The sequence below is a fragment of the Echiichthys vipera genome, assembly GCF_963691815.1.
Source record: "Echiichthys vipera genome assembly, chromosome: 7".
Lineage (NCBI taxonomy): Eukaryota > Metazoa > Chordata > Actinopteri > Perciformes > Trachinidae > Echiichthys > Echiichthys vipera.
This window is the reverse complement of record NC_139832.1, coordinates 6,982,215-6,996,004: the sequence shown is the minus strand read 5'-3', so window position 1 is coordinate 6,996,004 and position 13,790 is coordinate 6,982,215. Positions and strand designations below refer to the sequence as shown.

Genomic DNA, 13,790 nt, shown 5'->3' with positions numbered 1-13,790 from the left:
TCAATGCACTCCAATATAACTTAACTGTACTGTAAATACTTAAATAAATAGATAAATAAAAAGTTAACGTTCACTGCTCACTAATACATCAAGCAAATACACAACAATGCATTTAGTATACGTGTCTTCACGAGTGACGAAGCATGACGTTGAACTAGCGTGGATTCAAATGAACTCAATGAGGAGGTGGAACAGGAGAGGAGAAATATGAATAATATCACTCAGTATCACACGACAACGACATTTGGGACACATCCACAAACCGTGTCACAAATTTCACATGAGGCCATTTAGGTGCAGAAGAGGAAACAGAAGAGGAAACCATGTCTACTGGAGGTCCACGTACTGGCCTGCTCTGGGGCTTTCAGCTGTATCACATGCTTTGCTTTCAACCAAAATGCTTCACAAATTTACTTCAAATTCACGTTTATTATCTACAGATTAAGTTTGCCGGGTTGTCGTTAACTGCTCTCTGTGTTTAATTTGGATTTCCAAAGGAAGGTGAGTGAAAATGCTTCTGGATACAACTACAACCTAGTTAACTAGACTAGTTAACAACTACAGCAGACCTACAACCAATCAGAGCCATGAAAAATGTGACAATGGCAGCCGTAGGCACCAAACTACAGCAAAGTGAAACCCTAAAATGTGCTTCTGAAACATTTTATGCAAGAAATACAGTAACAGAATATCCAGTCATATTTGATCAGCGCTGTCTACTTTAAGTTTTGTGAGCCTGAAAAACTGCACTGGACAGACAGTGAAGCTGTCAGTCATCATCTTAAACCCGCCCTTCATGAGATAAATGGTTGTGTTTGGTCCCCACTGAGCCAGGAAGACTGGAAATCTGTCTGTATGGGAGAGGGGCTGGAAGCGGAACAACTAAAACATGAGTTTGGCAGAGTCGTCTGGTTTCCAGGCTAACTTCTGACCTCTTGTCCTTATCGCTCCCGGGGAAAGCTCTCTGCATTTCACAGTATTAGTAGTTGTTTCTGGCAATATTCCCAATAGTCCCCGTAATGCCATGAAGTGAACCCAACAACTTTGCAATTTCAATCCACTGATGAGGACCATGGGATGCGGTCCCAAAAGCTCCCGGACAGGAATGTAAGGGACCTCTCTCAACCGGGCCACGGCCAGCAAGTGTGCTTTGACTGGGCGTGGTACAGTTGTACTCACACGGGTCAAACGAACTACACTTTAGCTGTGAAGCGTGTTTGGGCACGGTACGAATGGTCAGTGTCCCTAAATGGACCTTGAGTTGAGACTGTCAACTGTTCAGCTTTCTAATTCTTTGACTGGTTTAAGTTGCTACTTGACTCACCTTCGTCTTTAAGATTTAGCATCAGCTCATATTCTACAACTTCAAGTTCTTTTTAAGAGGATAAATTCTTATTTTTGTATTGTCTAGCTTATTTCTTTCCACTTCCACAAAGACACCAGTGTCTCCGTAATCTGCACTGATTCAGCGAACACTAAGGGGTAAAATCTCATTATTTTATCTTGTCACTTTGATCACAATCAGCTCCTACATTATGACAGCCAGAGAGAGACTTTAGGAGGAAAAGAGAAAGCAGTCATCAAAACAAACACCACCGCACTCCCAAACAGAGGGGGGGGAGGAGGGGGCACCTCTCTCCAGTCTCCTAGCAAGCCGATCCGCCCCTCGCTGGTGGTTATGACCTCATCTGTCTGTGGGGATGCATAATATGCAGAAGGAGAGCAGTGGATGTAAAGGTATACTCATTTTGATAACAAGCCAGCGATGTTTTAGCATATTATACATCATTACTGACCATTTTCAAAGCATGCTTTTAAGGTTTTTGGCTTTATTTCCTACTGTCCAAGCCGTTAATCGTTTTTCATTCATTTTCATTCATTTTGAATAACAACTGGCAAGGATTTGAGTTCGAATGACCCCATCTATTATGTTTAAATGTGTTATTCGAATGGATTTAACTGAAACTGTTGATTATTTATTTAAAAAGTGCCTATTCTACAAGACATAATGATCCAGGGTTTCGACTTTTTCAGTATGTTTGGTCAAGTTTGTATTCTATTGCTATTTACGCTTCAAAAGTTATTCATCTCTTTTATCTATTTCACAGTTCTCTGCTCAGTTGCTAACAAGTTTTTTTACTCCCAGTTACAAACAACATGATTTTGCAATGGTAACGGCCTAAAGTCATTAAATTTAGGTGGGTAATTTAGAAGACATTTAATCACAGCGAGTTTCTCTTGTCGGGTTTAGAAAGACTTCACGTTGACGTTAGAAGCTAATGTCATTTGATCCCTGCCAGACCACAATAAAAGGTCAAATTGGGGAAAGCCATTGCAAACCCAGTTGCCGTTATGAGGTCTGCGCTTCTTTGAGCTGTCTAAACAGCCCCTGCTCACAGCTGCATCATCACATGATGATAAGTCCCAAAAACAAATTGTTCAGTGTGATGGATCAGTTATCTCAGGCAAGTTTCAACCCTCAAAAGAAACAAATATCTGCCTGGAGGGTAGGGAGTCGAATTAGAGTTGAATTAAGTGTTTTGGAAAACGGTCAGCAGTAATGTAACTTATTTACTTATTTAGCTAAAACATAGTAAACTCCACGTATGGCCTCTTGTCCACCACCAGTCAAATCACAATGAAACTCAATGCACCCGTGGCCTCATCTTGAAATCTGGATCACAAGTAAATGACAGGTTAACAGCGGGTATGGGACACTGAGGTGTGAGTAAAAAAACAAAAAAACACTATAATCACAATCATTAACAAAAATATGACGACAAAATCAACTCTTGAGGTGACTCCTGAAAATTAAAATCAAGTGGGTTTAATCAGTCTTGATTTTGACAATGAAGTGACACACTCAAGTTTTGATTTCATGTCTTCACTTCGTTCACATCGTTGGTTATGAACCGATGGCACATGGAGTGAATGGGATGGAGAAGAAGAGGAGGGACAAGTATGTTTGTTCAGGTCTTCCAGGGGCCGGTTGCACCGACTGGTTTTTACAAAGCCTTGTCCTAAGTGCTAATTTAGCACCGAAGTGCATTTACATGAATGTGACTTTGGTGATACATCATTAAAAATCTCCAACTGTCTTCCTAAAGTCAAGCTAATAATTTATCATTTGCTGCAACGTTACTATTAAGGAAAAAAGAAAAGCAAATTTCAGGGACACCATAGTAATATTTTTCCTCTGTGCCTTAGTGCAAATTTAACCTTTTTTTAAAATATTGTATATATTGTTCCTGTTATACTTACATTTTAGATGTTCCCTGTGTTTATATTATATATTATATATTATATACATATTTCTTCTATATTTTCTAGAATTTCTTGTTTCTAAATGATGCTTCTTCTACGTTTGCTATCCACTTTGCTGCTGTAAAAACATTTCCCCTTTGTGGGACTAATAAAGGAATTTCTCAATTTATCGAGATATAAAAGAATGAATAGAGCTTGTCTGTGTCTGTGTTTGATTGACAGCACCTCGCAGGTTTAGCTTACGACTCACAGGGGGGACAGTGTGTTGCTTGCAGTGGTTAAATGTTATTAAAGAGTACGGATCACACCTGCGCCTGAATGGACCAAAGTTAGCTAGATAAACAGGAGACTTTAGCAGGAAAGCTAATGTAGGTTGTTGTTCAAAGTTTGTGCAACATTATCAAGCTGCTGTTGCAAGAGACAGTCAAGATTTTGACTTAACGTCTGCTCCTGACGAGGCGTGACATTCACACCCAGGCTAAGAGAGAAGGCTTGATCCTAGACGGCAACGGCATAACTGTATTAGAGTCGCCACAGACTTAGTTTAAGACTACACGAAAGCCCTGTTGGTGAAACCAGGCCCTGAAGAGTATAACTTTAAATTTGGGGGGAATGATTCGTTAATATAGTGATGCAAATATCAACTATTAGCTGAAGCTATTTGGATTAAATCTGCTCCCTTCTGTATTGCATGTGCTATTGGCTCACACATCGGTGAGAAATCACCTGGACGGGGCGAGCGAGCTGCTGCCGAACAGAAGCAAGTGCAGCAGAGAGGGCGAGGAGGTTCAACACCACCGACTGTGTTTTCATAGTGAATCAGACGTTTCTAAACAGAAGCTTTAATCCTCTTTTCCCCCTTTGTGACTCATTCCCCTCCATGAAGGGGAGTGAGGGAGTTATGCAGCAACCATCTGGAAATAGATGGAGGCCAAAAAGGATGCATGTAACCGATGAGCTGTTAATGCTAATGAGCTGTAAGTGGATGAGAGATGGCTAGTGAAAGAGGAATCAATGTTATATTGGAGTTAATGTTATATCGAATGTGAGGCTCTGGTGACTCTGTCCAGCCCCTCTGAGGCACTGTTCTGGGGCAGGAGCAACCCTCGCTCCCCTCCACCTTCTGGGGCCCCTGGAGACCCCAGAGGGCCCCTGTGTCTCTGTATGTTACTGTTCCCACTGCACGCACAGAATCCTTCACCTCCACGTTGCGCACGGAGGGGTCTGGGGCGGCTTCAGGCCAGTCAGGCAACTCTTGGTAGCCGCCAGCCTTGGCATTCAGCAAGTGGGACAATGAACCCAACTGGAAGTGGTCTCGATCTGAAAAAACACAAGAAAAACAAATCTAGAAAACAAATCTGCACAAGCGTAAAGCACTGCTATTCTCACCGTATCTCCTCAAATAGGGACCGGGGCACTTATTTACCTCAACTATGGAAGATAACAGGCCTTTATTCAATGCAGGTTTTATTTTTAACAGGATTATATTGTTGAATTTCTTAAATTACACCTATGGAAATATACATGACGTTTAGTTGGCATGCATATAATACGACAGAATAATCGGCATTTATTTGTTTGTGCTGACTACACCCCAAGACATTAATCAAGTCCCAGCCTTTTTTTGACTCCAAGCCTGTTTTTCAGGAGATATGGTATTTGATTTGGGAGATAATCATACTCTTATTTGGGGGACGTTTAGGGGATCTAAACAGAAAGCACAGTGTTGCAGCAGAAAGGCTTCTGTACCTTTAAATGGAGACTCGAGGACCGGTGCCGGTTTGAGGGCGAGGAACAGTTTCTTCGCGTACTTGCTGAGAGCTCCACTCTTCTCGGTGGGCACGATGAGCTGGCGAATGAAGCGCGCCCGATCACGGATATCATAGTTCTGGTCGTACTTGGCCAAGTTGAGAACATACTGCGTCAACAGTTTGGTCTGCGAGAAGAAGGAATATGAAGGACATGTAGGATGAGGACAGTGTAAAGAACATATCATTGTATTGGGTAATAACCACTCAGTAGTTGGTTAGGTGTTGCTAGGTGGTTACTTGGGTGAATTGGAGAGTTGCTAGGTGGTTGTAACTAGGCAAGAGGTAGGAGTACAAAGTAACTGAGTATTGTGCTTCATTACAATTTGGAGGAACTTGTACTTTACTTGAGTATTTCCATTTTCTGCTACATTACACTTCAGTATAATCAACAAACACATTCTGGTGTATTATTATATAATCAAGATAATACTTCATAATCCCTGGATTAGATTCACAAATTCAGCAGTTTGACGATGAGTTTAAAGAGTGAAAATTGTGGGACTGTGTTTTTTTCCTGGCAATTATTACCATTTTTTATGTCTAAAAAATAATTTATGAGTTCTTAAAAAGTATAAATAATCTCAAATATCAAAAATCTGAGCACATCTTTTTCGATGTAAACTGTTGAGTCTTGTTGGATTCTTACACTCAGTGAACACACTTGTATCGGTGATGTTTTTGCACACATTGTTTTATAGTTTTATATCCTAAGTACTACAAGTGATAGAAAAACACCTGTTTGGAGTTGGTGAGATAGAGCTTGGCGGCCAAATTGATGATTTGTAGCTTGACGATGTCCTCTTCGTTAGTGAACGACTTTGCCATCTTTCTCAGGACATCCGGGGCAATCTTCGGTACATGCTCACAGTATTCTCCGATCAGCCACAAGATACTGGCCCGCGCCATCGGCACCTGAGAAACATTTAGATTCAATTAGACGCTCGTCTTCAGGATAAACCTCATTGACAAACCTCATTTAACACAGCGACCCTTTTTTCAGAAAGGACAGTTTCAAAACGGGAAGTACAGCTCTTGTTTCCTGTTATGAAGTCAGACACTGACAGCAGTCTGTGAACGGGACTCTCACCTGGATGTTGTCTGTTAGTTTCGCCATGTGCTTTATGATGTCGCTGTGTTTCTCCGGCTGCATCTGCAGCAGCTTCTTAATAACCACCACCGACTCGGCTACGACCAACTCTGCACAAATAAATCATACATGAAGGTTAAATGCATTTACTTTACTTGAGGGAAAGAACTCGTAAAAGTGTTTTTAGTTGTTTTTTAAAGTTGTTTGCACGTGAAGAATGTGTCTGAGAGTGATATCTGATTTTCTAAAACTTGTTTTCTTTTTTTACACTGTGCTTGATTATATTTCATCATTTAAAAATGTGAAAAAATATGTTTAAGTTATGCTATTTCGATACCTGATACTGCTAGCTGCAACAGTTAATTCCTGCTACTGTACTGTTGTATATACCACTCATGTAGAGTGTCATATAGAAAGACTCACCGTCTCGGTTGGACAGCAGCTGCACCAGGCCGTTCAGACACGTGTCCCTCACCTCGCCGATGTTGGTAGCACAGCGGCCGATGGCTTGGATCGTGGCGGCAACAAAGTCTTTATCCATGCTTTTAATGTACGTCTGCCGGAAATCAATATGCGATCAGCACAGTGAAACGTAAAGGAAGCGGGGGAATCGCTACTTGCTGAAGTACAGATGTGCAAAAGTTTTGTTTCGCTACTTTGCATGTTTTACTTTACCTGAAACTCTCTGAGAATGGTGGAAATGTTGGTCTCATTGGCCAGATTGGTGAGAACCTCCAGCTGCAAAAGACAAAAAAAGAAACACCTCTAAGTCTGAAAACATTATTTAAAAGGGGAATTCAAAATAATATTTACTGTAATTACTGAACAGCGTTTTCCAATAGCGCTGTTCACTGACTACAGCCTTTTGATTTTAATTTAAAAACAGCTTAATTCTGATTTACAGGAGCTGTTTTGGCAATGATCAATTCAATTACTCAGTATTCTTTCACTGATTCAGCATCAAGGCTAAAGAGGAAAGGGATAGCAGCAAGATAGAACAGAGACCTTGAGGACTTTAATCTGGGTTGGGTCTGTAGAGCGGATGTAGAAACTCTTCAGGTACGGCTCAAACATCCCCTGTGGAAAAAAAACACTCAGTGAATCTGCAGCTCCTTCGGCATTTCATTTTAAATTCAACACACGACAAAGAGATGCCGCCAGGTGTAGCTCACCCTTCTCTTAATCGACATCGTTGCCACGTTCTGAAGGACGACGTACTGCACTTCACTGGAGGAAGAGACAGAAACAGGAGAGATTGATAGGGGAAAAAGAGAAGGATAGGAAAAGCGTGAAAAGTTCCGCTCCTGTCTGCTTGACCTGAGACAACCTGCAGCCGTATTGGAGGTCCACAGCTCTTATGAACGGTCATAATATTTATAATAAGGAGAAAATCATTTAACAACAAGTATCAGGGCTCTAAAACCCCCCAGTCTTTACACTGGCTAACACAAAGATAACAGTTTGTTACACTAAAGGGGCAGTTTGTTGGACTCTTGATGATTAAATTACATCAGCTGCTACGAACCAATGACAAACACAAGCCAACCAGTTGTGTGGAGCCACCACATCAGTTTAAAGTATGTACGCTTATTTCAGATTAAATTGAAGGTCAAATACTTATTTATTTGTCTTTGCATTATTTGTTTATGCTCATAATTAATGCACTTAATTTATATTTTCTTATTTCTGAAGAATTTACTGTCGAATGTTTGATCCTTTTTTTTTACCATGGACCTTGTTTCCATTGTTATCAAGACACAAACACAAACATAAGCCTTTTTCTGGCATGACTATTGTACAGTAGCACAATTTAAATGTAAATTTGAGTATCTGCGTTTGTGGGTATGGATAATAAAATCGAATGAAACACGTCATACGGTGCAACTCTGTCGTGACAAATCCCCCACACGGAGACGCTGCTGTTTGGTGGCTGCTGAATGATGATCCCATTACAGCGAAGTCAGAGCCACAAGAGCACTTGTTCAATAAGGCGCTGACAGTTTGCAGGACTTACAGCCGACGGGCCGTCTACGCGCCGTCATCACTCCTTATGGTTTATGCCTTCGTGTTTACCTCAGACTCACTGGGCTCCCTGTTTAATTTCACTTCCTGCTTCGGGGCTGTGCAGATTTATTTTACTACACTCTCTTGTCATTATCCTCTGTTCTCATACAGTTTTCCACTTGAGTCCACTGAGTTTCATGGTCATAATATCTTCCTGTTATCATATTCAGCTTTGTTTTTTTTAAATGAGACTCATAAAAGGCAGCTCTTGTCATTCCAGGCTGTTCATACTTATACCTACGATAAGTAATGCACTATTTAATTCATATATATATATAAGGCATGTAAGCGTGAGCCAGGACGTGCAGGGCAGCCTCTAAGGAGGAAGTCAGGCGTAGTTCACAGAGGGACAAAAAACCCAGGATGTCGACCCAGGAGGGGTTGACTTATTTGAAAGTATGTTTGTTACGTAACTTAAGTAGTTAACTAACACCACATATGAAGAGCTCTTTTCCAAAATGAGATAAAAGCCAAATTTAAAAAAAATGCGTGTGTCACGCCACTTTGCTGTATACAGAACCTGTTCACTGCTTTATCAATGTTTCATGCCAAATCGCTATATTTCCTTGTTTAAAATGGTCCTCAATATGCAGTTCCTTTCCAAACCGCGACCAGCGCCAAACCTATTTTTAGCCTAAATGCGATACGTCCTCTCGACCAATCAGAATTCAGTGAGCATTCTATGCGATTCAACATGGCGGCGCTCTGGAGTGGGAGAGTTTTTCGTTTTGTCCATCCGTTCAACATGTTCACACTGAGCCATGAACCATTTTGACAAGAGACATTGAATGTTAAGCAAATGTGTGGGTCTGGGTAAAAAATTTAATTTTCCTGAAAACTATTAAAATGGATTTATAGCGTTTTGGAAAAGAGCTCCTCATATGTAAGTTAGTTTATAAACATACTTATTTGAACCGATATTTCTCTAAGCCTAATCAAGCACCTGTTGAAACTGAAATTAAAGGCAGTCCAGCTCACCTGTGGCTCCTCAGGAGACGGACCAGGGCCTTGGCGATCACCCCGATCTCGGCTTTAGGGGCCAGATGGAAATACAGCTGAGCCACAGCCATCACCACCTGGAACATGCAGCGAAAAAATGGAGGGGTAAATCACCCCCTGTGATACAATCTTGCAATAAAATACAGTAAAAAGTTGCATGTACTATTTTTCTGTTTGCGTATTCTGTTCAACACTTTGCTCTCGATCCATTACCGAAGCCAGAGTCCATTACAATCACCGCCTCACGCTGCACTATGTTGCAGTGCAGTTGTGGAGCGGCTTGGATTTATTCCGCTAGAGTCTTGAATATGCATGAAAGAACTAAATCAAATACTGTTTAGCCCTCGGTTTTTTACAACTCTCAGCCCAAGATTAAAGGTATTTTAAATTCCCAGAAATGATCTGTCATTGAGTCGTTTAATGTTAAGTGTTGTGTTTTCTGAAGCACACTGCTGCACACTCACTGCAGTATGCTTAACATTAAACGACTCAATGACAGATTATTTCTGGGAATTTAAATGCTGCAGTATGCTGTTTGGGTGCTTAAAACAGTAAAGTTTGGGTCATTAAAGCGATACAGTGAACTGGAAGATGCCAAAACACATTTTTTTGGGGCCCAAAAACTACAGCATAGCCCCTTTTACACATGCACTGCAGACCGGAAATTACATTACCTGGCGGATCTGTATGTGAGAACGCAAATGTTGCATCGGACACCAAAAAAGAGTTTACCCAGCTCCTTAGTACAAAGTCTGTGAAATCCACGATCGAGCCCATGAGTGAATTGAGCCGCTCATTTTCCAGAGAATTCCCGGTGAGCGGGTGGTGATGTTTCTATCATGCAGCTCACGTGGAACCTAAAAGGAAAACTAACCTCCTGAAGAAGAAGGGTCATTTACATAAGGACGACAAGAACAATGTCTAACTGAAGAGATGAAGAGGACTGGAACGTCTGTCAGTAAAGGTTGATGCTGAAATCATCAGACAAACTCAAGGAACAGCATGAGACTTGGTTGTTTGTCCAGAGTTCATGTGAGAAACAGGCTCATGAGAGCGGAGAGACTGAACCAAAACAGTAAAGTTGTGGATCAGACAGCGAAACAATGTGCTGAAAGTCTCTTTAAAGCTGCCTTCATATGTGATAATCTGTAGATTCATCACTACGAGCGACCCCTGTCATATCTGCACATTGTCATTTGATGCATTCTTATTATTATAATGTTGGGCATAGCTGCTTTAAGCAGAATGTGTAGCCGTAAATTCTTCCGAGAAGCTCACGTACTACAAGAAATGAGAGTTTCAAAGAGGCCCACAACAGTTTAACAATTTCAGGGCGAGAGATAAAAAGCAATTATAGAGCTCACTGATTGTCTGCTATTCTACATGCAAGATAAGGAAACACATTTGTTGCCTGAAGAACGGGGTTAACAGCTCGACTACAGCAGAACAAAGGGAGAATTATGTGTGACGGGGGAATTTTATAGCATCTAACCAGAACAAAACAGGCCAACCAATGTGACCACAGTAGCACTAATGTAGTGTGATGCTTCATTAATTTCCTTTGGGAGAAATTCAGAGGCCAGCTTTGATTCAAGTGCTTTAGGGGCACTTCAGCTGCTTCTTAACATGAAGTAAAGTCGCTCAGTTGAAGACCTCAACTACCCACATCACCGACCAGCTGCTCAATGTGGACTAATGTTGGAGAGAAAACAATTATGATCTCTATAAGGACAACCGAGTCAAGTGGAGAGTTAATGGGCTGTTATAGGGGTGTAAGGTGTGTGTATTATTCAAAAGTGCAGCAGTCTCACAGCTGCGTTGCGGCTCTGCAGGAGCGGCTTGGTGTTTCTCAGCAGCAGCCGGTGGTCTGGATCCATCACGTACGGCTTCCTCTTGGCCATGGCAGGAGCCTCTGCCTTCTTTTCTTTCTCCTCCTCCTCCTCGTCCTCTTCCTCGTCATCTGAGCCGTAGAAGGTCTTGTCACTCCCCTCCTCCAGCAGGGACTCCTGCAGAGACAGCTGGGATTGAGCAGTGTGTTGGGGGACAAAGAGCAACCGAGACAGAAGTTTCTCTCGCATGGAGAGTAGTTATTGGCTGCTTAAAAAGTTTCTAGAAGTGACCAGATGGTTAATTTGCTCTTTAATATATTTGTGGCAAACAAACACGTAGTGCAAAACGGCTGCAGCACCACATATGTCACCACATGCATTGGAAATTACCACAATAATTATGTTTATCAGAGTGTGAAAAATGTCTCAATTTGTTGTTGGTCGCTTGTGAGAAATTAAGTCAACAGGTGGCTCTGAAAAACTGATAAAAACAGAGAAACACAATCACCCAGTTGCAACGGTGAAAGTGGAAAACAATGATAGGATGGCTTGTATTTGTACCTCTGCACAGTGACAATAGCAGCACCAGGGGGATATAAATATAATATATATATATAATTAATGCAACAAAATAAAAGTTGAACCTTTTTTTGCACAGTAATCTCCCCAAATTCTGTTCCCATGCAAATCAGTTGTTGGTGACGACACACGATACAACTAACCCGTGAGTTTTGTAAGTTTGCATGGACTTCTGTAACATTAAGCAATTACATTATTATAAGTTATATGTATAGAAAATGAATCGATACAGTTTACACAGTGTGTGTGAGCTTTATTTTCTGAAATACTTGTGTTGCTGGATTCACTTATTAATTGCTCAGTCAATTGAAAAAAAGACAATTGTGATAAAAATGAATTATTGAGGTGAATTATCAGAATAAAATCGAGGGGAAAAACACTTCTGAAAGTTTCACAAATGGGATAATTTGCTGCTTTTTATTTTCATCATATTTTAGGATAATACTGTGCCGCTGTGACGACCATTTTTCACATTTTCTGTCATTTTATAGACTAACTGTAAGTCCTGATGACTCGTATAAAATCCCAGTTTCTGTATCCACACTGTGCATTTCTCTGTTGATGTGTTTTGATTGGGGGAATTGTTGGGTCTATGTAAATCATAAATAAGTCATAGAGTGTGGTCTTTACCTACTCTGTAAAGTGTCCTGAGATAACCTTTGTTATGATTTGGCACTATAAATAAAATTGAATTGAATTGAATTGAATGGGAAATGTAACCTTTTTCAATAAGGGACCTAAAATTAAAAAGAAAACGAAATAGGACAAAGTGTTCATTAATTAAAATGATTGCTAAATGTTGCCCTAGTTGTTTGTTCACTTATTTAACTGGAAAGCTGTGAATCTTGACATAAGTCTTAACGCAACAGAATAAATATACAAATAAATACAGCGTATAAACTAGTGAGCAGAAGCTATACTTCAATTTTGGGGGACTGTGCTGATTGTGTATGCGTTTTTTTTTACTCACATTCATGTTTGGGTTGAGGAACTGGGTTCTGGCGTAGCGAGTCAGCATGTTGATGATGACGACCTGCCCCCACTCCTCCACGTCAATCAGGAGGTTACACAACTTCCTGTAGTTCTTGTGGATCAGGTCAATGCGCTCCGGACACACCTCCTCAAAAGCCATGACAACGCTTCCTGCCACCAACTGCAGCTCACAACAGGTGGTGATGTTAGGATAACGGTCTTAAATGTCAGGAGAGTACATGATGCACAGAACACAATCCAATAAATCCTCAAATTATATCTTAAATATAATGAACAATAACCTATAAATAGACATTACAGCTTATGCGAGGTTAAACAAATGATACCTTTAGAAACAACTGAGGCAGTGAATGCAATCTGCTGACTGTGCACAGAAGCCGGTTCGGATATTTTGTGCAATTCTTTCAAAAGTTGTATTCGCATTTGATCAAATAAAATAAAAAACTCACCGTGGTTTTGTCGGCGAGGAGTTTTTCTATGACTTCAATCAGCTGGTCTTTCTGTTCTGGATCCAGACTGAGAGAGAAGAAGAAGAAAATCATTCAAATGCATGAAACAAGAAATGTCAGAGAAAGAGGTACCAACCATTTCAAGGATTTTACCACCAGAGTAGTGATGGATGTAATTCTTCTGGCATAAAATGCTTTTATTTCACATTGTTCGTTAGAGCAACATTTGATCTTAATTAGTGGTTCTCAAACGGGGGGATCAAGACCCTCTACTATGCTGCAGCCTCAAAAAAAGATTTCTATATCCTTGATATGAAGCTTCTGTTCAAGCGGTAATATCTGTGACGTGAAGGCAACTTCCAATAAGTACCAGTAAGTGAAATAATAAGTTCACCATTCTGTCTTTTCCACCCAACACAGGAAATGAAAAGGTCTCGGTTGGTCACCTGTAAAGTTTAGGAATTGCGTGAGCAGCCGTCTTCCTGACATATGGAGACATATCAGAAGCAGCTTCTTTGATGGCCAACATCATTATGGGGACGATGATGGTGACTCGGATGCTGGAGAGGACTCGCAGAGCGCTGGCTCTGATCAGCTGGTTCGGGTCCTGCAAAAAGTACGGAGCAATGATTTCCCAAGCTATATATGTGCAATTGGTCGACACGGTTCATATGGCTGACAGCAATGAGAGGCTGTACTTAGGCACAGCTGTGCT

General features: G+C 40.9%; 1 protein-coding gene across 1 annotated transcript in view; it reads right to left on the bottom strand.

The window, feature by feature from the left end:
• ap3b2 (adaptor related protein complex 3 subunit beta 2) overlaps positions 1-13,790 on the bottom strand; it is a gene marked incomplete at both ends in the record, with an annotated part of 47,818 nt that overhangs the window by 12,140 nt on the left and 21,888 nt on the right. The window contains 13 exons of the mRNA XM_083917396.1: positions 4,466-4,584; positions 5,014-5,200; positions 5,811-5,987; positions 6,163-6,272; positions 6,586-6,718; positions 6,838-6,900; positions 7,168-7,239; positions 7,335-7,389; positions 9,205-9,302; positions 11,037-11,231; positions 12,604-12,786; positions 13,076-13,142; positions 13,522-13,682. Coding sequence (XP_083773522.1) covers positions 4,466-4,584; positions 5,014-5,200; positions 5,811-5,987; positions 6,163-6,272; positions 6,586-6,718; positions 6,838-6,900; positions 7,168-7,239; positions 7,335-7,389; positions 9,205-9,302; positions 11,037-11,231; positions 12,604-12,786; positions 13,076-13,142; positions 13,522-13,682 — 1,620 coding nt within the window. The remainder of the gene's footprint in view (positions 1-4,465; positions 4,585-5,013; positions 5,201-5,810; positions 5,988-6,162; positions 6,273-6,585; positions 6,719-6,837; positions 6,901-7,167; positions 7,240-7,334; positions 7,390-9,204; positions 9,303-11,036; positions 11,232-12,603; positions 12,787-13,075; positions 13,143-13,521; positions 13,683-13,790) is intronic.